This window comes from Ornithodoros turicata, chromosome 1, assembly GCF_037126465.1.
Source record: "Ornithodoros turicata isolate Travis chromosome 1, ASM3712646v1, whole genome shotgun sequence".
Taxonomy (NCBI): domain Eukaryota; kingdom Metazoa; phylum Arthropoda; class Arachnida; order Ixodida; family Argasidae; genus Ornithodoros; species Ornithodoros turicata.
In genome coordinates, this window is record NC_088201.1 from 46,823,051 (window position 1) to 46,846,393 (window position 23,343).

Here is a 23,343-nt window from a genome sequence, read left to right on the forward strand (position 1 = left end):
AAAAACGTTATCGGGACGGTATTGCAGCGCACGCCTAAAAATTTCGCCGCTGTTTATTCTTATATCTATCGTAACTGCCATCATCGCTTAGTGACACTTACTTAAGCTGTGTAGCAATCAAGTAGTGAAAGTGACATTCGCTTGGTTAGAGAGCGCTTCACGAAAATGACACTAACTAAATTATCCCGTGTGACAAGGGTATAAAGCATGCCTAGCTAATTTCTGCATTAATGCGCACGTGAAGCCGAAGCTTAGAAGTTTCGTCGAAAAGTATATAGTTATTTTAACTTTTCTGTAGTGACGTACGGCTGTTTGAGGTGAACATGAGGAGCAATTTTACTAACTTGGTCTAAAAGAAGTTTAAGTGGTGTCTACGTGCCAGCTCGATTGTTGTGCAAGCGGAAATTTTGAGAGGTTAGATCCCAAGATTTTCTAATTCGTAGCTAAAAGTGGATACACGCACTGGAACCAGACATGTACAAAATACTGCGCAAAAGCATTTAAAATAAGATACTAAATACTCCACGTAAAAAGTATTTAAAATAGAGTACAAAATACTCAAAACTGACAGTAATTTGAGCAGAGTGCTAAATGCTCTAAGCAATATTTAAGATACTCTTAAAGTACTTTAGTATTATCATTACGTGACAAAAACAAAAAAGGTGTACCCCTCCCGTTTTCAACAAATCAGCGGAGAGACGGATGTCATTCGGGATGATGGTTGGCTGGGAGCGTGCTATGCGGTGACGTTCATTTTTAAGAGTGCAACCGTGCCTCAACACGCGTACGAACTTGCATCCTACAATGTGAGGCAACAGGAGTGTGATACTGTGGCAGTGGTACCCGATGATGCTCGTTCCTGGTCAACTGTGAGACTCCAGTGTTATTAGGCGTTAGAATTTCTATGGGGCCGCTGAAAACAACACATTAAACTGTGACCCCGCGCGGTGCTCTTCGTTTCCTCCACGAAGGCAGAGCCTTGGTAATGCACCATGTTTGAGCTGTTTCTGTAGCCACCATAAAACACAGCGCAACACACAAGCACACAAACACTCCCCTAACAGTAGGACCCGCTAGCAGCAGCAACAGTTAATCGCGTTCTCTCACCGTCGACGCAGCCGTGTGTGCTTCGGGAAAGTGACACAACATCCAAATACGACGAAGTAGAGTCATAAATACAGCAGGTATTTAGCACCGTATCGCTTAACAAAACGGAAAACACACGGAACGCATGGCGGGTTCCCTATTGTTTACCTTTCTGCCGTTCGCACGTGAAGTCGACCGGGAAGTCGAAGGCGAATGGGACCGCGGCAGGCCGCCGCGCCCGTCATTTTACACCCTCGCCGTCTGCTGCGCAGAGACCTACTTTAAGAGCGTATATCATTCGGAATGGTGGTTGGCTTGGAGCGTACTATGCGGTCTAGTTCTGATTTAACAGTGAATAGCTATCTTTTTATCGCCAGCCGTCGCCAATATGTTAGATCTGACTCAAAGCTGCCCCAGTGAAAACCTTGTACTCCTGCTGTAGGGCGAAGGTCCAAGAGTACTGATTTGCGACTGTTTGTCTTACGAGGGCACTGTATTTTGGATGCAGAATACGTGTTTGGGCTGGAGTGTTCGAGGTCGCCCTGTCCTTTCGCTACATTACAACCTCTTCAACCCAACGCACTCTTCCAGACCACGTGACAGTCGCTCCTTCCTTCCTAACACTCACCCCTATAAACCGGAACTTACCCTCCCAGACCATATAATAATTGCGCCAACGCAGCCGGCTAGTTGCTTCCTACCTTTCTCTTTCAGTCTGTTAAAATAGCGTGTCCCTCAGTCGTTAGATAGCACCGATAGACGGTGCTACGATACTTGGCACAACAGAATAGCACTGCATGTGTATCAGAGATGCGGAATTGGGCTCCCATTCTATTTCAATTCCATTCCGTGGAGTGGAGACGTCTGCTAATTCCATTCCTTGCAATTCCAAGGAATCGAGAGGCATGGTCAATTCCCACTCCTGGAATGGCTTGCCAACCCCATCCCATTCTTAAGATCCGTGAAAAAAAAAGGCAGTGGTTGTCGAAAGAATTCTAAAGAATAAATAAAACAAATAAGTCAAAGATTTCGAACTATGATAAAATAGACAAAAAGCATTTCGTATTAAAAACAATATAAACATATTTCGAAACCACGCAGCGCGAGAGAGACGCACCAAAGATTTTCCCGTGACGCATATCTAGTTTTGTTGCCTGATTCGATTTGCAGCATGAAATTTACATGCTTGAATAGGGTGAGGCAGTGTCTTTCGTAATCCGTGAATTAGAATTTGCGATCAGTTCTGTACGTTCTTCCAGAGTCCAGTTTCTCGCTCACAGTTTTGGAGCGGTGGTTTCTCCATGCGCCCATTATCTTTCTAGTATTGCTTCTTCCTCACCCGGCAAACTGCACGCCTGTTCCCCACGTGCCCGTTTCTGCATTTTTCGTCGTTCTATGTATTCTTGCGTTAAGTTTTGAGTGACCACGGTGAGCTTCTCTTTATATTTTTGAAGTACTGAACGATACAGGAGACATTTCCCTCTTCATCGATGCGCGTGCGGGTTCAAGGGGCGCAAGGGCACAAACCATTGGGTTGAAACCGAAATTACCATAGGGACAACCCGGTCATTCTATTCCCATTCGATTCCGGTTAAAAGGGGGGCTCATTACATTTCCATTCCACTCCCTAAGGCCGTTGCCGCCATGACATTCCCATTCCATTCCAGGTTCTCATAAAGCTGGAATGATTCCGGAATCATTCGAACTCCGGAGTGACAACTCCGCAACCCGGGTGTATATGTGTGTGTAGTAGGGAGGTGTAGATCTGCTCAATCAGGTGTGTCGGATTCTTATGGCGTTCGACTCATGGACGTGAAGCCGACAGAAAACAGAAAATGTCAATTGCACTAGTCACATCAGCTCTTCCACTGTTCATCCACTAGCGGACCTTGAGAAGTATGTTTGGCGATCTTTTGTGCAAACGCCGAATATGCTATGATACGACATTCTCCGTTACGAGTACAGGTGTAAACGCACAAGCATGAGGGTCTCCGGCATTTATGAACACCAGAAACGTACCAAAAGAACGGTAAAAAAACAAAGCCAGTTGGTCGCATATCTCAACGAAGTGAAACGGTCGGGTGCGTTGAGGCAAGAGATCATCTTGTACAACGAAACATCAACGGGCAGCACATGATACAAGCTACCGCACTTACAAATGAGACGAGAAAGTACAGAGGCATCAATATCATAGTAAACTAAAGTTCGATAAGAAATCCTCGTTATAGACCTGCATTGAGAAAAAAATGCTTTGTAACCTCACACCTGAGTGCCGCGGAGTGTATTCTCCTTCCTCTAATACCACGAACAATATCTTGCCGGGCCATTGTGAAGTATCGACGCTCAGTTAATTAAAATGTCGTGTGGACAGTTTGCGTACAGCGTGATGTACAGTTCTCTGCTCGTTGCACTTCACTCCTTTGCTGACTGTGGGAGTGTGTATGAGGTTTAATTCTCTTTTACTTGGGTATAGTGTACGTGATAACATCGTGACACTAATAATTGTAAAGAGCTCCGCTGGTGGTGGACATGCATTTCATTTTACCATGTTGACGGTTAGAGAGCAGAAAAACGGGGATAAAGACTAAAACGGCACCAGTGCCAAGTGCTTTTGTAAAGTGCAACGAATGCGTTTTGTCTGTAATTTGGCAACTAGTATGAAACGCAGCGAACGGAGAATTTGTGTCGTTTAATTACTGGCGATGAGACTTCATTGAACATTAAAACCCTCGTGCACGAGAACACCGCACGAGTAAGATTGTTAATGAGTACAAATATACGTACCTGGGCTAACTTCACAGGGTTGATAGGGCGGACCACACATCGGTTTCCGGCAAATCCTCCCGAATGCCTCTGCTAATCGCAGGAATCTTGTTCCGAGTGTACTTGTAATATTCATGTGCTGTCTCTTGGCGCAACGGACTTTACGTGCCGCTGTATGGGCACAGTTCCGATAATGCTTGAAAGAACTGCAATAATATTGATTGCGTTACGTGAACCTTTGCTGCGACCCTCCAACAATCCACGTCTTTAGAAACTACTTTTCATTAGAATGACATCATTCCGAATGACTGTTCGTTTTCAGCATGCCATACGGTGAAGTCCTCTTTCGTGAAACCACTAAAATATGATAAACGAATGTGATATGAATACAGTTAAAGCAAGCCAACATAGACCTTCCTACTTTGGTTGCCTTCTTAGTGCCTACTTTGGTTGCCTTTGGTTGCCGCGCGGTGCTAAAACAGGTCCCAGTACCGAGCAAGGCAACGTAACATTATCTCTGTTTACATTTGTTCTCATTTGTTGACTGGACAGTGCGTACACTCTTAAAAATGAACTTCACCACATAGCACGCTCCTAGCCAACCACCATCCCGAATGACAACGTTCTCGCCCGTGATTTGTTGAAAACGGGAGGAGGAGCCTATTTTGTGCCATGCATAATGGACACAAAATAGGCTCCTCCTCCCGTTTTCAACAAATCACGGGCGAGAACGTTGTCATTCGGGATGGTGGTTGGCTAGGAGCGTGCTATGTGGTGAAGTTCATTTTTAAGAGCGTAGGGCTGGCCGGATATTTGCAGTTTCATCACCACCACCGGATATTAGAGAATATGCCTCAAGATATTTACCTGCAGAAAAGCGCAGGCTTCCTCGTGGCTAAGTATTTGGCAACACGTTTTTCCCATCGCCCACACAGCCTTTTCGCAACGTGTTGAACAATGGTTCGACAGCACTTGTCTGAAAGAAAGAAAAAAAAAAGAAAGAAAAATAAAAAAGGAAAAACAAGTGATGGGGAATTTCTACACAGTGGATTAGTAATGTGCATTCAACATGGACGATCTATCACTCTTTGAAGTGTATAGACCCGAATGTTCTGTCGGAACGGAATTTGGCGCGTTTATTGTATGTTAGTAGTAAGTGTCTTACCTCCCTTGCAAGGATGGCGGACCGGGGCGGTAGGCTCTGAAAAAAGAAACAGGGATTGTAAGTGCAGAATCATCACCCCCTCTCATTTTGAAAGCACAGCAAGGACAAACGTACGAATAACTGTGTACAGAAACTGAAGGAGTGTTGGGCACACGGCCGTTGGCCACAGTGCGAATGGCCCTATATGGAAATGATTCCATGGTATCACAGGAGCTGAAGCGGCAGATGCTTCTGTTCTTGCGGCCAATGACAACGAAGTGTGTCTACACGTAGTGTACCCTTTACTCGCTAAGCTTCCTCTATGTCTGCTTTCTGTGGGTGAATTGTTTAGCTACCCGCAAGTCTGACAGACCGCAAGGCTGTGGTAGCCATACATGGCTGCTTGAGAACTATTGACGCTACCGTGATTTTTTTTATCCTTCATTGTATGAGCCGATCACACGTGTATTCAACTCATCGATTCCTACTGAGTATTGCTCATCAGTTCACACGATGTAGCGAATGACAAAATCGAACTCCCCCAACTGTTTCACCACACAAGAGGAAATTGAGTACATACTCCTTCACTGCTTCGCTCATCAACGGCCGAGATCCTATTTGCGCCAAGCTATGACCAATGTGACCACCGGTCCCTTAACTTTAGAAGTTCTTCCAGGGTCAGCGTCCCCGCGGACGGTCATCGAAACTCTAGTGCACTTCTACACGGATAGGAGACGGTCTTCACGTCTTCGACTGTCATTCAGTGACGTTATTGTGGCTGAGAGTATCTTCTGCTGGATCACACGGTCCAAACGGTGACACATATAAATCATGCCTTTTACCTACAGGAACACACGAATGCTAGGTAGCCAGTGTTTTGCCTGTGGCCAAATTCTCTGCATGTTACCTTTTACATATATCCCCCCGCCCGCTCCCGTCCCAGTTCCACCCTTTTGAAAAAATACTACACAGAGGACTAATATATTGTTAAGCTGGACCACAACGGCAATTCGTCAGGGGGAAAGTTTGCTCCGCACTACCGCTCCTGGTTTCGAGCATTAGATGCTCTATGGCACAAATTACCTCGTATTCGACATTCAGGTATTTATGACATCAAATCGAGAGCGCGTTTCCTAATGTGAAATGAAGGAAAACTATTTATCCAACATGGTTTCAACCCACAACCCCGCAGGTCATGAGACGCAGCGTACACTTCAGTACGCAGAGTGCATTGCAAGACCTATAGCATCATGATACAAGTCAGCTTACTTTCTTTTTTGCATCGGAGCCACAGGGATGCGAGGCGGGAAGTTATCTTATGGCCCGTTTTGGTTTCCATGAACTTTCTTGCATTGCACTTCCTCCGCTTCAATACTGCACCGACGCAGTGTTTTAGAAGTCTTGCACTCCTGCAACATTATTTCACGAAGCAAAACAGCGAATTAAACTCTCTTTTGTCTGTGCATGTGCGAGTTTAGCCTCCTTTTGATTTTTTTTTTAAATTCTTGTTAACGCTGCGAAGCAACCGTGGCTATGAGAGGCGTACAGATGTGGATAGATGGAGAAAGGACAGCACGAAGGAGTGGGGGATAGGGTGGTTAGTATGCGTCCTGGACCGACTACAGGGAGAACTGTGCCGAGATTCGTCTGGAAAGTCTTCATTTCAGCACCGCCGGTGGTAGGATTTGAACCCACCACTCGCCAGTCTTGGTCTCCTTGCTTCGACTACATTTGATACATGGTACATACCACAACAGTCTATTTGCGATTTCGGTCGAGCTGTGGCATGTCAATTTTGCATATTCCTATCCTTACCTTACCGGAGTACCTTACCGGATGTGCATTACGTCATAACGAAAAGTTCGTTCTCACGGGTTATAATTTACAACGTTTAAGAAGTTCCTAATGGTGTAAAAGAGTGGCAGCAGCACTGGATCTCCCTGAGCATTCAAATTCATTTAGCATACGTTTAACTGTGCCGGACACGATGTGGTCCTCTTATACCTACGAGGCAGGTATAGACGAAATTTTGCAACCACTATTGGAATCGATAGGTGTCAATATTGCCTACCTACCAACTCCACCTATTACAGGAGTCACCCCGCAATTATTGTTTTACGACATCCTTACATGCAGGCTTTGCTGGGATTCCTCTTCTGCGGATTTCGACGGATCGCCCTCCACTGAGTAGCCACGCATCGCCGTGTCTCTTTGAAAAAGCCTCGCTCGCAGTTCTTCTTGGCAGGGGCGCCTGTAGATAGGAAAAAGAAGAGCACATGTGCGTTACTGTGTTTCTCCTTGTGTATGGCAAATGCGCAAACGCCACTGACGAACATTAAATGGATGAACATTGTAACGGGAACAAAATATTTGATACACATCGTTCCTATAGGCTCGGTAAACAGAAGCCATCAACTCTAAAAGTGAACGTGATGTACAACGGGACATAGAGCACACCATGAGGAGTGATTCGATAAGATTGCGGCCTGACTAGCGTTTAGTGGGCTGTTCGATGACATGGAACCATTGCGATAAGTTTGATGACCGTGAGACATGTTAAAACAGTTACAAGAAACAGTTTACGCAGTGATGCAGCATACTCTGTACAAACCAACTGAACCTGCTGAATTGCACGGTCTATTTGCCTCAAAGAACCATTTATGGTCATGCGTAACTATCCATCAGATTACAGGTTTCGATATTTTAGACACTATCAGCATACTAGATCAGCGAAGATGAGTGGTTGTGTACCTCCTACACCCTTAGAAATGAACTTCACCACATAGCACGCTCCTAGCCAACCATTATCCCGAATGACAACGTTCTCGCCCCTGATTTGTTGAAAACGGGAGGCGGAGCCTATTCTGTGCCGTGCATAATGTACACAAAATAGGCTCCGCGTCCCGTTGTCAACAAATCAGGGGCGAGAACGTTGTCATTCGGGATAATGGTTGGCTAGGAGCGTGCTATGTGGTGAAGTTCATTTTTAAGAGTGTGGGCCTTTGAAACAGAACTTCACCACATAAGACCGCTCGCAGCCAACTGTCACTAAGGATGACATCGTGCAGTTTCCTGATTTGTTGAAAAGGGGTATTTTTCTCTTTTGATTCTTCGTGTTTGCGCCGCGAAGCAACTGTGGCTATGAGCGGAGCACGGACGTGAACACGTGGACAGAGGACAGCAGGAAGGAGTAGGGCACAAGGGGTTAGTATGCGTCATGGGCCGACTTCAGAGGGAACTGCACCGACATCTGTCTGGAAAATCTGCCGGAAAAACCTAGGGAAAACCCCAGACAACGCAGCCGGTGGTAGGATTCGAACCCACCACCTCCCAGTCTACAGCACGAGCTTGGAGTCACCACTAACGAGCGGATGGTTTTATCCACTGGGCCATGCCGGTGGTTAAATTAGCATTTTGCATAATGTGTCCAAAACAGGCGGTCCCCACTTTAAACAAATCAGGAGACATAACGATGTCATTCGGAATGATGGTTGCCTAGGGGCGTCTTATTTGGTCCGGATCCGTTTTCACAGTATATTCGCTAGAAAACGGTATCCTTCTATCGCCGCCGCACATTCATAACGATATGTTAAGTAAACGCCGTGAACAGCGTGGATCAATTCGCTCTCTAACGGGTGACTCTTTAAGCGAGAGAGTAAAACGTGTACGTGTTTTACTTACGTTTTCTGCACAGCGGTTCGTACATAATAAGGAATGTTCGTGCTTCCACGTAAGCATTCTTGGATAAGACACGTTTTTGGCAACGAGCGCCCGGAAGCGTTCTCTTGAAACAAATCTTGTAGTTATTGAATGACCTATAACCAAAGGGAAGTTACGGTATAATTTTCAGGATATCCAAGTCTTCCACTGTAACCATGAAGCGAAGCATAGGGGGAGCAGAGGACGACGAAGAAAAACACGCGAAACAAGGAGAACTAAAGAGCACACAGGATCTCACGATATCTGAGATCGTGTCATCATGTACAGCTCGTATCAGAGTTAACTTGAACGCCAGTCCGGCCTGGGGACACTGGTGGTACTTAGTAGAAATAACAACGGAAGGTGTTTACACGGCGGAGGGTAGTGGGAGGGTTACAGTTAGAGGGATGACCCTCGTTATGAAGGCGTCGTTTTCCGCTAAGCGCCGCCAGGGTGGCTCTCTTCTCGCCTCGCAGGCTGGAGCGGTGTTCAAGTTAACTTTGACGCGAGCCGAACCAGCTTGCTTTTGCCCTTCGGCGGTTGGTACGAAACAGGGCTGCTATAATACAGCAGGAACTTTGGTAGTACTTGGGGAGGGGGAAGGGGTGCTCTGTGCTAATAGTATCTGAGAAGCTACACCAGACAATCGCTTATGTGCTGAAATTTCATTCGCGGTCTTACATCGAATTGTCAGCTGCTCTGAGTTCACCGTCAGGGCACTCAAAGAAGGGGCGCGACAACGACCGTCGCCGCACCCCTTCAGTTTATTTCTCAGTGGCACGCTGCAGCCAATGCTAGCCCTCTCTTTCCTTTTTGTGTGAATAATACGAGCCTGATAGCTAACGATGAAATTGCTCTGTTTGTTGATGCGGCCGGCCTGGTTATGTCACACGTAGTTGCAACAGCGCATGCACAACTTGAAAGAACACAGTTGCGTCTCGTCTAGAAGAGTGATGGCGTTATCAGTGGCAGCAGCGTGCCACTGAGAGGGAAATGGAGGATTCGGCGCGTGAAAGGGCGTCTCGCGACACAAAAGTCTAAATAAAAAATATACGTATCTGAAAATTATCGGAACAAACAAATGTATTTACCTGGAGGGAGCTTTCGCCACGTACAAGTAATTTGATCAAATTTCAGTGGACATATTTATTAAATTGAGCTCTAAACGGAACATTTTTCTGCCACAAACGGAACGCACATTGCAGATTTACCCAAATCCATCACAAAATACGTCACTTATAATACAATAGTAGCAGCTCGGGCAAAAGGGACCAGAACGGGTATTTGAAGAAAAGCCGTTGCTCGTCCGCACAGAGTTCTCCATCAAGAAGCAGCGTGTGAAGGATATGGACCCGCACCTATAGTCGTGTTCAACTTAAGACGGAAAAAAAAATCAAGTCTGTCAACTACATACACGGTTGGAGATAAGGAGCAAAGACACGCGATAAGGAGACGTAATAGCGCGCCAGGAGAAGTACGGCAGCGCCATGATGCGCCATCAGTAGAGAAGCGCACTTTCTGCCGCAGAGTAGTGTTATGCCGCCAGTCTGAACAGCCAATGCGGAGGCAGGGTGAGTATGATGGATTACATTATCTGGCACAGGAGGAGCGTGACCTCTCAGGCCAGAAATCATATCTGCGCCGCAGTAGTATGTTGAGGGCTGACGGACTAGATTTCTCTTCCTTCTTAAGTTGAACGCGACTATAGTTTCCTGTTCGATGCTTCTGCAGTAACAGCGGCGAAGTTACAACGCCACAGTTATCTAAAACAACAGTCAGAAAGGAACAGGGAGACCGTTTCGTTCCGCGGCTTCTTGCATTAACTTGACGGAGAACTGAGCACTGCCCAGCAATCACGCTTCTCGAGAAATCGTTTTCGCACATATATATATATATATATATATCAGACGGCTACGAAGTTGAATAAAAGTGAAATAATAAGACTTGGACTACAGATTACAGGAATGTTAACAAAAACTAATTTATTTAATGGGCAATTTAACACATAGACTTAAAAAAAGAATGGTCGACGTTTCGACAGTGGCACTGTCTTCGTCAGGACAAAAAGTCCTTGTCAAGTCCTTGACAAAAAGTCTTTGTCCTGACGAAGACAGTGCCACTGTCGAAACGTCGACCATTCTTTTTTTAAATCTATGTGTTAAATTGCCCATTAAATAAATTAGTTTTTGTTAACATTCCTGTAATCTGTAGTCCAAGTCTTATTATTTCACTTATATACAGGGTGTCCCAGAAAACGTGTCATTGAATTATAATAAAAAAACTACGCCACCTAGAATCATGCGGTCAACGGCATTTGTTCTTATTAGGTTTTTGCCACCTTGTAAAGTTAATGTATGTACCCCAACTTTAACTATGCAAATATTTGCGAACTGAACTCAGAAATTTGCCAAGGGAAGGTCACTTTTTTACCCCACCAATATGAAGAGCGTGTCGAATTCACTCCAATTCACGATAATTGACAGTGATATTCACGAGCTATCCCATCGGAAAAAATAGCCGAATATCATGCTTTTCGGAGCACCGGACCATAACGCGCGACGTCTTTTTGAGCGCAATCGCTCGCAGTGCGACGAAAGGAGGTTCTGAAGCCAGCCCAAAGAGTGATAGTAGAAAAAGTAACAGTTCCTAAAATTGGGAGAGGGAAAGCATTATCCCAGCGAAAGTCGGACGTGATAAGCCATGCCTGCGTTATCTCTTTCTGCGATGCCGGGGTGGGCTGGGTTTCCAACCTCCTTTCGTCGGACTGACAAAGATTGCGCTGAAAAATTCATCGTGCGCTATTCTGAGCGACCTCCGTAGAGCATGATGTTCGGCTATTTTTTTCGATGGGATAGCTCCCGAATATCCCTGTCAATTATCATTAATTTGAGTAAATTAGACACGCTCTTCACATTGGTGGGGTAAAAAAGTGACATTTACTAGGCAAATTTCCGAGTTCAGTTCGCAAAAATTTACATAATTAAACTTACGTTACACGACATTCACATGAGGAGGTGGCAAAAACCCAGTAAGAACAAATGCCGCTGACCGCATGACTCTAGGTGGTGTAGTTTTTTTATTATAATTCAATGACACGTTTTCTGGGACACCCTGTATATATATATATATATATATAGTAGGGTGAGGTAAAAGGATTATCAAACGGCCACGAAGTTTTACAGAAGTTCAAAAAAAGACGCGGAAACAGATTTTAGGGAAGTTACAAATACTAGTTTATTACATAGGGAGACGTTAAAAAGTAAAATGGGCAAGGGGTCGACGTTTCGACAGTGGCACTGTCTTTTGTCCTGACGAAGACAGTGCCACTGTCGAAACGTCGACCCCTTGCCCATTTTACTTTTTAACGTCTCCCTATGTAATAAACTAGTGTTTGTAACTTCCCTAAAATCTGTTTCCGCGTCTTTTTTTAACTTCTATATATATATATATATATAGGTTCGGACAACAGATTTTAGGGAAGTTAAAAACGCTAGTTCATTTAATGGGCAGAAATTAAAAGTTGAATGTAATTCATCTAACGTCATTTATGTCATTCAGTGCGACATGTGCGAAGCACAATACGTAGGTCAGACCAAAACATCATTTCGGATCAGGTTCAACAACCACCGGTCTGACGTTACAAAAAAGCCAAACCTCCCGGTCTCTCGTCATTTCAATCAACCAGGTCATTCCCTAAATAATGTGTCACTCTTCATTCTCCAGTCAAATTTTAGCTCAGATCGGTGCAGAGAACAACGCGAATCCTATCTCATTCACAAATTCCAATCAACCATTAACGAAGATCTCGGAGCACTGTCAACGGTAAGAAACCTGGCCGCCTAGTTGAGCTTCTTCCTTTCCGTTCCTTTTTTTTCCTTTTTTTTTCAGCGAAGTCGGAAGCAGCACTCGATCACCCTGCCTAGGAATGTTTTTTCTCCAAATACCGAGAAGGACCAAAGGAGAATGACCTCAGCACCCGGACTTGACCTTCTGGAATATTCCCGTACCTGACTCACCGACAACCGCCTGTGGCGTGCCTTGTACCGATGATGACGTCACACACCGAACCTATTTAAGCAATCTGTAACCCCCTGCGCATCTTTTGTCCTGACGAAGACAGTGCCACTGTCGAAACGTCGACCCCGTTTCTCATTCAACTTTTAATTTCTGCCCATTAAATGAACTAGTGTTTTTAACTTCCCTAAAATCTGTTGTCCCCGTCTTTTTCCTTCCACAACTGTAAAACCTCGTGGCCGTTTGACTTTTGTACTTTCCTGGACCTATACAGGGTGTTTCAAAAAACGTGTCATTCGGACTTTATAAAAAAACGGGGCGACGGAAAAATACGGGGTAAACGGCATTTGTGTGGCAACTGAATTTGCCATCTTGCAAAAATATTTTCATTTGATTTTAATTAAAATAAATTGAATTTCTTTAATTGAACTCCAAAATTTCCCAAGTCAACCTCACGTTTTTTTTACAGAATTGGAGAGCCCGTAGCGAACTGAGTCAGATCCACCAAGAAATCCGCTCGATATTGTAAATGGAACTGCCCAAAAAAAGCCCAAAAATTGAGGCTTCAAAGTTTCGGGTATTCAACGGCGCACCAAATCAGTCGGAAAAATGCGCGGAGGGCAGGACATGCCCCTGCCCCCATGAAGCTAGAACAGTTTATCGCCAAACCGGCGTGCAGCACAAGACGCGCAGATAATAAGGCAGGTGACATTCCACCATACGTTGATAAGCGGCAAACAAAAATGATTCCGCCTCTTTTTTCCCGCCCTGTGTTTTTTCGACCTTCTATCTTTCATGGGGCAGGATCATGTCCTCCTCTCCACGAATCTTTGCGTCTGATTTGGTGCGCCGTTGAATACCCGAAACTTTGAAGCCTCAATTTCGGGACTTTTTTGGTCAGTTCCATTTGCGATATCGAGCGGATTTCTTAGTGGATCTGACTAAGTTCGCTACGGGCTCTCTAATTTTGTAAAAAAAACGTTAGGTTGACTTGGGAAATTTTGAAGTTCAATTAAAGGAATTCAATTTATTTTAATTAAAATCAAATGAAAATATTTTTTCAAGATGGCAAATTCAGTTGCCACACAAGTGCCCTTTACCCCGTATTTTTCCCTCGCCCCGTTTTTTTATAAAGTCCGAATGACACGTTTTTTGAAACACCCTGTATATACAGGGTGTCCCAGAAAACGTGTCATTGAATTATAATTAAAAAGCTACGCCACCTAGAATCATGCGGTCAACGGCAATTGTTCTTATTAGGTTTTTGCCACCTTGTAAAGTTAATGTCATGTACCCCAAGTTTAATTATGCAAATATTTGCGAAGTGAACTCAGAAATTTGCCAAGGGAAGGTCACTTTTTTACCCCACCAATATGAAGAGCGTGCCGAATTCACTCCAATTCATGATAATTGACAGTGATATTCACGAGCTATCCCATCGGAAAAAATAGCTGAATATCATGCTTTTCGGAGCACCGGACGATAACGCGCGATGTCTTTTTGAGCGCAATCGCTCGCAGTGCGACGAAAGGAGGTTCCGAAGCCAGCCCAAAGAGTGATAGTAGAAAAAGTAACAGTTCTTAAAATTGGGAGAGGGAAAGCATTATCCCAGCGAAAGTCGGACGTGATAAGCCATGCCTGCGTTATCTCTTTTTGCGATGCCGGGGTAGGCTGGGTTTCCAACCTCCTTTCGTCGGACTGACAAAGATTGCGCTGAAAAATTCATCGTGCGCTATTCTGTGCGACCTCCGTAGAGCATGATGTTCGGCTATTTTTTCCGGTGGGATAGCTCCTGAATATCCCTGTCAATTATCATTAATTTGAGTAAATTAGACACGCTCTTCACATTGGTGGGGTAAAAAAGCGACATTTACTAGGCAAATTTCCGAGTTCAGTTCGCAAAAATTTACATAATTAAACTTACGTTACACGACATTCACATGAGGAGGTGGCAAAAACCCAGTAAGAACAAATGCCGTTGACCGCATGACTCTAGGTGGTGTAGTTTTTTTATTATAATTCAATGACACGTTTTCTGGGACACCCTGTATATATATTTTTTTTTGCAGACCGGTCAACTTCTACAGGTCAACTCCGCCCACATAGCCAAAGAGATCTGTGAGTGCCTCGCGCAAGCATGCTTAAAACTGTTGCCTGTACATACACTGATCATGCTGCGAAAACACCCATCGGAAAACACCTGTACTTGCAGTACAGGGTTCGCGAAGATAAACTTCGGGGTTTGTAACGAAGATAAAACAAGCAGAAACAGTGTCGGGAAGCTAAAGTAGATGTTAGAAAACGTATTATGCCAAAAAAATTTATGTCGATACTGTCACTTAGTCCGTATTTCTGCGGATAAATCGTGAAAATTAAAAAAACGCCGCTGCCTAACATTTTCAATCAGCTATACCTGCGTCTCAGCTCGCCTTCCGTCAGATGGCGAAACGATCGAACGCAGCGTTGCAGACGAAACGAATGGCATTTAAATGATTTTAAGGCCAGCTTGTAAAATTTCTGCGTTAACAAAACATGTGAAACGGCTTCCACGACTGCTTCGCATCCGCCTCCTTCTTATTCTTTTTTTTATTTTTATTTTTTACTTTCGTGTTAGCGCCGCGAAGCAACTGTGGCTATGAGCGGCGTACAGATGAGGACAAATGGAGAGACGACAGCAGGAAGGAGTGAGGGACAGGGGGGTTAGTATGCGTCCTGGGCCGACTTCAGGGGGAACTGTGCCGACATTCGTGCCTCCTCCTTGTATGCCCCACTTTCTACCTGTACACCTATGTGACTAAAGGCGCAGATATAGTCCGACGTAACTGTGCTGCGCGTACGCGCGCTGCACAGTTGCGCTACGCCGGGGGAAATCACACCCTCTATAGTCTAGTGGCTAGCGCGGCCGGCGGCATTCAACGCGCTAGGACGTCGGCCGCGCAGAATAGACCATGTTCTATTTTTCGCCGACCGCGCTCACTTAGTCAGATCAGCGCAGTCGCAGTCGCGCTGTTGCATTCAGAGCGACTTTGCGCATGCGCAACGGTCGCAGGCCACTGCTGACGCGCGTCTGACTATAAACGCATATTTCGCGGATCGCTTGCTTGGCGTGTCTGACTTCGGCTGTCGCTGACTGTGACGCCGTAAACGTTGGACTATATCTGCGCCTTAAGACCGACCCACATGGCGCGTATTTCACTACGTGAAGCGCTCCCTGAAGACAGAGCGCATGATACGCGGAGCCTGAATACGCAGAGCGAACCAGGTCGCGTAAATATCAGGTACCGCGAGCTTAGCAACACTACTCCTGCTCAGTTCGCATAATACGCGCATAATCTTCGGTTCGGCTGGCTACTGAGCATCCGCCACTCTTATGCGCGGCGTGAAATTCAAAACCCTTTAGACGCTCTGTTTCACGTACAGAAAACGGATTGTGTGCGTGAAATTTTACGCTGTGCGTGACACACAACGTGTTGTGCGCTGGAATCGTGTCGGCCTTCTCTGGAGTTGTCTAGGTAACGTAGATTTGGATAACTACGCAATGCACTTCCAGATTCCGGCTAGAACTGGTTCCGCTTGATAAATCGCAGACTGCACTTCAAGAAATTAGATTTCTTTTCATTAAAATTTGATAGAATTACTTTTTCATCGTAAAAGCTCCTCACGGAGAAACACTTTCGACCTCATAATTTTGGGAGAAAGATATTCTTTAATTGACTTGTGACACGTTAGCCGAAACACAATGCATATTTGATTTCGACAGACGAAGCAAGGACGTCAAATGCCATGTTCGGTGTACCTGCATGTACCATATAAGTCACCCTTCTGTAGTCGTTGTCTTGAGAGTTCCATGAACCTAGTGCACTGGCGCTTGTAGTTTCCGAGACTGCACGCATGGTGGAGTACTTCAACGTGCCTCACATTTCGAGATGTGGCTGTTCAATAAAGGATTGCATATTTTGCGATATACATGCGTCAATTCACCACTAATGCCTGTTGCCAATAATTGTAATTGTCCGACGTGACAGTGCAGTTACGCTATACATAGATGGGATCACTAGGTGGACTCTAAAGTAGCTGAATATATTACAGTGTATCACGATGCCCAGAAAACGAGAGCGAGTGATGCAGTATACGTATGCTCCGGGGCGAGGCTACAGAGAGTAGCTTTTCAATTTGTGCACTCTAAGCATTTGCAGAGACAAGTTTGCTTGCACTTGGCAAACCAATGGAATCGGAACAGTCACACATACTTAGTTTGCGCGAAGGTAAAAGTTTGCGCGAATTACCGTAAGGCAGTGTGACGTCGCGCTGGCTTAGGAAAACAACGACCAGAACACGTGGAGGAAACATATCAGGAAAACTTCTGGCATTGTTACGCGTCAGCATTCCGCAAGGCGGCTTCACCTAACGCATGCGGCTTTAGGAGAAGCTCGCTTTAGAAAAAGTGTGAAAAGCACGTCCTGGGCCTTTCGAATCATCCCGCAAATTTCGGCAGCATTGGCCAAAAACGAAGAGAGAGGATCGTTTTCTCCTATTTTCATTTTAGTGTAATTTTTTTATACGAATTTCGGATGATACGAATGTTTTGCAGCTACCCGGTAGATTTCGTATCATCCAGATACTACTTTATTATTCACCTAAAGGCCCATCTTTTAATAGAAACTTAACATCTTTTAAGAGATTTTGCACACGTTCTTCAAGTCGTCTTGTTAATGCCACGCGTATTTTGCTCACCCCCAACATTTCCTTAATTTTTTTTGTAAAAAAGTGCGCAAATTATGCGAGCAAATACGGTATCCGTTTGATATATTATTCATATAGTGACCAACTTTATAACCGCTTCAGATGTACTTCATACTTTCTTAGTATGCCCAACAGAAGATGTTCGTGCCCCCCTCAAAGCGTTTTGTGCAGTGCAATTTATGCTGCCCCTTCATCCATCCAGTCTCTTACAGGAATGGCTCGAAGCACCCGTCGTAGGCAGCTGCAGGAAAATGTCGCTCTTCTTCGCGCGGAGTAATTACCACATCTCACAGGTGCAGCATTCGTTAGTCCACGTTGAACCAGCAGCGTTTACTACTCATACGTGCGTTCCTGACCCGAAGTATAAAGCCCGAAACGCATGGGACGTTTTCCCAGCGTCAAAACGTCGCACGCACGCCATGGCCTTAGACACGCGGCTAAGAAACGCCCGCGAGGCGACCACCAGAAACGTATGGGACGCGTATACGGAGCGAGTGACGCGTGCCACTGTGGCTATATTCGTCGGCCACAAGTGTCTATTAGAACGTGCCGATGCTCTTCTTTCCTCTGGTTCCTGCGTTCATTCATTCCAGATATCATTAAAATGTACAAGTAAATTTAGTGGTGGATAATGTCCAAAAAATTTATGCGAGCTGCTCATACGCAACCTTGTCTCCCGCACGACGGCCATCGTTCTAGTCTACTTCTCGGAAAACGCGCCCAGATGCGGGCAAGTAGCTGTAGTTGACAGATTCCGGCGTACACCCTCCGCGCATGTTGAAAAACTATTTTTTCCGAGATCACATGCACGCCGAGCGCGCGCGCGCGTCCTGAAAACGTCGGAAAAACGCTCCGTGCGTTTATGCCTTTACGCTATGAAGAACTTGGCCAACGCAAAAACGATATTCAACAAAAAGATAAAAAACAGAAGATCAAGCTCTTTGAAGTTGATCCCGCTAGTCAGCTTCAGTGACAGAAAAGGCGAGAAAATGTACCCAGTAAAGGCCAGTTCCCACATATAGCGCTTTGCTACATAGCACTAGAAAATTGCGCTATATTTTCCTCCTCGCATTGCTGCGAACCGCTATAAAACCACTCTTGTCGAAGTAGAGCCCCGGTCAACTTTTTTAGCGCTATATTGAGCGGTGAGCCTGTGTTAAGCAATCGTGAGCGTCTTTCAGCCGTGACGTCGCGGAAGCTGGGGTTTTTGTTTTGCTTCCGATCACTCGAAGCAGCAAGGCGGGAAGGCGACGACGACGACGTGAAAATGGCCACGAGTTTCATCTGCCCGTGCATCTGCCAATTCATGTCTCTTTGGTTACTATAGTTAGGTATCGCGATCACAGCATCGAAAGTGTCATCCGCGTTCATGCTGCGGATATCCGTCGCGGACAATAAACAATCACGGTGGTACCGGTGCAACACGTCGCAACGAGATATCCCGTGACTGCAGCAGGATAGCGCTCTGTGCTCGGTAGTGTGTGAGAACGGCAACCGGAAAAACAGCGCCAGATTTTGAGCGCTATTTTCTAGCGCTATAAAGCGAAGCGCTGTATGTGGGAACTGGCCTTAAGTACAGACTAGATGGATACAAAGACCTGATTGTTCACTAACGTCCTCCTAACATTTGAGGAAAACGAAGCTTGTGTTCTACGTGGCTCTTTCAGATAAAAACGTGTTTTTCTCCACATATTTCCGTTTCAACTGAATACCCGATATCATCAATCAATCACAACGAGTTGGCCTTCCAGATCTTCGAAGTGATGCGATAATCTATTCCTGATTTTGTGTGAGGTCCTTTGATCGCCAGTGACAGCGTATCAAGCTGGCACTTCATGTTTTTCACAAACCGGACAGTAATGATTGATTTCATTGATTGCGGTGACGGAAGACTACTTGAGATTATGTTTCGTCATTGTCAATCTCATGCACTCTCGGTAAATCGATGTTATTGATTTGCCCTGGAGTTGGCGCACATGAAGACAATAATCCTTGATACAGGTACCACGGTGTAGGAGACGTTTCAGATCTGAGAGACATGCCCCTGGCGTGCCCTTTTCTTGTTGGAATTATCATTGAAGAAACTCATTTTGCTTTTGCTCGCCCATTACAAAATGTGTGCTACTCCACAAAATATGAATAAATGCGTACTGGACGCCTCAATATACCTCGTGAGTTGACAAGCAGTATCAACAAGGAGACAGACAGAGCTGTCATGGTGTTCGAATGTACCTGTAGATAAAAAGAGTGCGAAGAGTAGTAAAAGATAGCAAGCAAAACACACACACACACACACACAAAGCAAAACGCTTCCTACAGACATGGGTGACAATTTAACGACAACGTAACGTAATTCGCAGCTTTCGTTTTTCTGTGGTAGCGTCCATCACATACGACAGCGTTAAATTGTTAACTAAAACCTCCATTTGGGCTTGTTGGTGACAGGACTGCATGACATAAAAGCGCTAAAAGGATGAGACACAAACACACACAACACCGAGAATACAACACCTTCCTGTTTGGAAGAGCGGACAATACGTGTGTCAGCTCGGAAAGCTCCTTATTGTCTGAAAGGGAGATGCAATTCCTGTTGCAGGGTTTAAAGAGCACATTCTGTAGTAAAGTGTTGAAACTTGGCGCTCGGTGTTGCGTGTGTTTGTGTTTCATCCTTTTAGCGCTTTTAAATCATGCGGTTGCATTATTAATCCCACGAAATTGTCAGTATCGTGGCAATGCTCTTGAACTCGTTTCAGACCTCGTAGTTTCGCTAGTAGCAATTGCAGAAAAGTAATGTGAATGTCACAATTTTCCACTACGCATTTGCTAGCACAACTGGTAAACTGACTATTTTAAGCAGGAATGTGGCATGATCACTGGTAGGTATGAGAAAGCACTTCAGACATAAATGATGTGTTAATATTTCGTGTGGTGTTGAACGAAAGGTAATAAATAACAATTATGACTCCGTTTAACTGGACCGGTATGTCGGCTAAAAGCTCCAGTCAACTAACTGTGCAGGTGGACACGTCAAAATTCAAGAGAGAACTATAGTATGTGGAATGTGTTTTCGAAGACGTGGCTACCGGCAGCACGGAATTGGGTACGGTGCGAATTACCGGTCATACGGTATCGATCGCACGACCTGTGCGAGTCTTGATTTACCCATCCATCCATTCAACAAAGCGCAGCAGTTATTCAATTCGATATGGTTTTAGTCTTATGGAGTTTATACACCTGTCCAACAGAGTACTGCATTACATAGGAAAAAAAAAAAAAGAAACTGACCGCAGTAATAAGAGAAAAGTAAAATATATTACAGCTGCTCATGCAATCTTTCTTGAGTTAAAATATTATGCTTATGTCGTAACAGGACTACAGAGGATTAGAATGCAGGGGAAGGATTTAAACACGTTATTTGTTTAACAAACTTAAGGGAGAAGGATTAGTCACGTACGACTGTGAAACAAGCTTCCACAAGTTTATGCTTCCTTCCTTTTCCAAATGTCGAAACGGCATCTCTCTCATTTCAAACTCTCTTGCTGGCTTATTCTTTTCTTACCTTACCTACTCTATTGGTTACTCTTGTTCGTTCCTCATTGCAACCGTGATGCAGGATTAGATTCCGAATGTGCTTGAGGGTGTCATGCGGTGAAGTTGTTTTTAGAGTCTAGCTATTTTCAGGAAGTAGGACAGTCAACAATACTGAGGACGTCGTGTAAACTTGACACACACTTTGGCGAGAAACCGATTACTAACTGAAAGACTTTCGAACGGTGGAATACGTAAAAGTACACATGACAAGTAATGCGTACTACTTGCGACACGCTTGTCTGAAATCAGCACCAATCACAAATCTCCAAGTGTTGCAAGATGTTTTATTTTGAGTAAAAAACACGTGCAGCATATGGTCCTTCTTTAAATACAATATTGGAACAACATTTCTGAGGGCAACCAAGGAAATATGGGCTGCAGAAGTACTGACAGGCGATTCCAGACAACAGTGTCGCAAGCAGTAGATTTAGTTGTAAATGGGGTGTATTGAAAGAAATTCTCGCTTATATTTGAACCACATCATATTTTGATTCTACGCCAATTGTTTTCGTGCTATTTGATACGTATCCCTAAACATGTGACCCCTCCACGAGATAATCACCGCTAGCGAGATGTTTATCCTGCTCTCCGTGCAAAAAAAGAAAAAGAAAATGCATTAAAAAAACTACGATCACTACTATCACCTACCGATATACAAAATATTCGCACACAAACACACTCGTAATGCACGGATCAAGCCCCAGGTGCTAGTGTGTTGACCCCACAATGGCTACAGTCGCAACCAAGGACACATGTACTTTTCTCCTGACCCTTCCGAGTGAACGAACCTCAATAACGTCATCACAACTGTCAAATCAACTCACCTCTTATTGCTTCATAAAGATGCTCAAGGTTCCGGCTTGCGGTACAGCGGAGGGGGAATGGACCGCACAGTTTCCACAAAGCCAGCATTAAGCAGAACCTATAAAATTTTCCTCTCTTTCTCGTGATCACCTCTCTATTCAGTACGGAACGCTCGAAAGAGCGGAGGACACCTTGAAACTCTGAATAACGCGGCGCTTCCCATTGATGCACGTGAAACAGGTGGGCGTCTGGCGCAATTAATCGAACTTGGGATAACCTCATCACGTATTTAAGCTTCCCGCAAAGCCATTTTGCATTGTGTAGCTGTCTACGTGAATCGAACTAACGTTTTCGTAGAAATCGTTCAATTGATGGCGTGTTCAGGAGCTCGTACCTCACGGAACGCCTTGGAGATGGCAAGAGTGACCTAACATATTTGTATCTGTCCGAGTTAGAAGGGCACGTCAGCAAGTTGATAGCACAGCTGGCTTGTGTACGTTACTGTTCTTTCTTTTTGTGCCTGTATGCTACGACAATGCGTCTTTGCACGAGGCCGAGGAGTGTCTCCTTTTGTCATCGATGTTAAATGGACTATAAGGCGTCCTCTTACTCGTTTTTGTTTGACGGCTGAACACACGACCGATGATTTATGTTCAGCATTCGAAACGTTTTCTCACAAGATCATTTAAATCAAGTGCCGAAGTCACACGAAGCTGATACGCCTGGCGATGCGCGAGCGCTAAGGGCAGCAGGAGTGTTATGACAGGTTATCACCACTGATCTCTATGTATAAAGGCTGGATCAGTGGTTAGCGTGCTAGCCATGTCATGTCGAGACTGGGAGGTACCCGGGTTCAAATCCCGGTGCCGGCTGTGCTGTCTGGGGTTTTTCCTGGGTTTTCCTCAGACGCTTTCAGACATATGTCGGCACAGTTGCCCTAGAAGTCGGCCCAGGACGCACATTTCCCCAGGGCGTGAGTCGTGACGTTGCCCACATACGTGAGGCCGACAACGGCAAGTCCTTTCACCATCACCACCACCATCTGGATCGCGCATGGGAGAGGGGCTCGTGGGGGAGAGGCACGCATTCGGGCCGCCATGTTGGGAGGTCCTAAAGCGCTGTGTGTGCCCAGAGAAAACAATGGGAGGCAACAGAGATTTTGAGTATTTATTGCGCTGCAGGCGTTGATCGTTTTTTGTCGTCACACAATTTTGTAAGGTGCCAGTATACTGATGTATCCTAACAGTGTTTCACAGGTGTCCTGCCGTTCGATTCTTAATTGCGTTATGTTTTGCATTCCGAAACTAGACCGTCACTGCAGTACAGCGCTGGGGATTGTACTACAGCACGTTTCCAAGGCAATATTTCAATAAGAAACGATGTGAGATTAACAACAACCATGTATATAATCTCCCGTGCTGCGTTCTGGACAAAAATTGTTCCACAAAGAACGGTCCCAGAAAGGATATACCCTCATGGTAGAAAGAAATCGCCCCATA

At 45.0% G+C, this 23,343-nt stretch overlaps 1 protein-coding gene across 1 annotated transcript in view; it reads right to left on the reverse strand.

Annotated features, from left to right (window-relative positions):
* The window catches only part of LOC135389405 (mucin-19-like), a 65,590-nt gene extending 43,610 nt beyond the window's left edge, over positions 1-21,980 (reverse strand). Inside the window, exons 1-9 of the mRNA XM_064619473.1 lie at positions 21,865-21,980; positions 19,618-19,681; positions 16,503-16,638; positions 8,675-8,808; positions 7,124-7,244; positions 6,263-6,402; positions 5,015-5,050; positions 4,717-4,825; positions 3,871-4,055 (exon numbers count right to left, since the gene is read on the reverse strand). Of these exons, the coding sequence (XP_064475543.1) occupies positions 3,871-4,055; positions 4,717-4,825; positions 5,015-5,050; positions 6,263-6,402; positions 7,124-7,244; positions 8,675-8,808; positions 16,503-16,638; positions 19,618-19,666 (910 nt within the window). The 5' untranslated portion in view covers positions 19,667-19,681; positions 21,865-21,980. The remainder of the gene's footprint in view (positions 1-3,870; positions 4,056-4,716; positions 4,826-5,014; positions 5,051-6,262; positions 6,403-7,123; positions 7,245-8,674; positions 8,809-16,502; positions 16,639-19,617; positions 19,682-21,864) is intronic.
* Between the last annotated feature and the right edge of the window lie 1,363 nt (positions 21,981-23,343).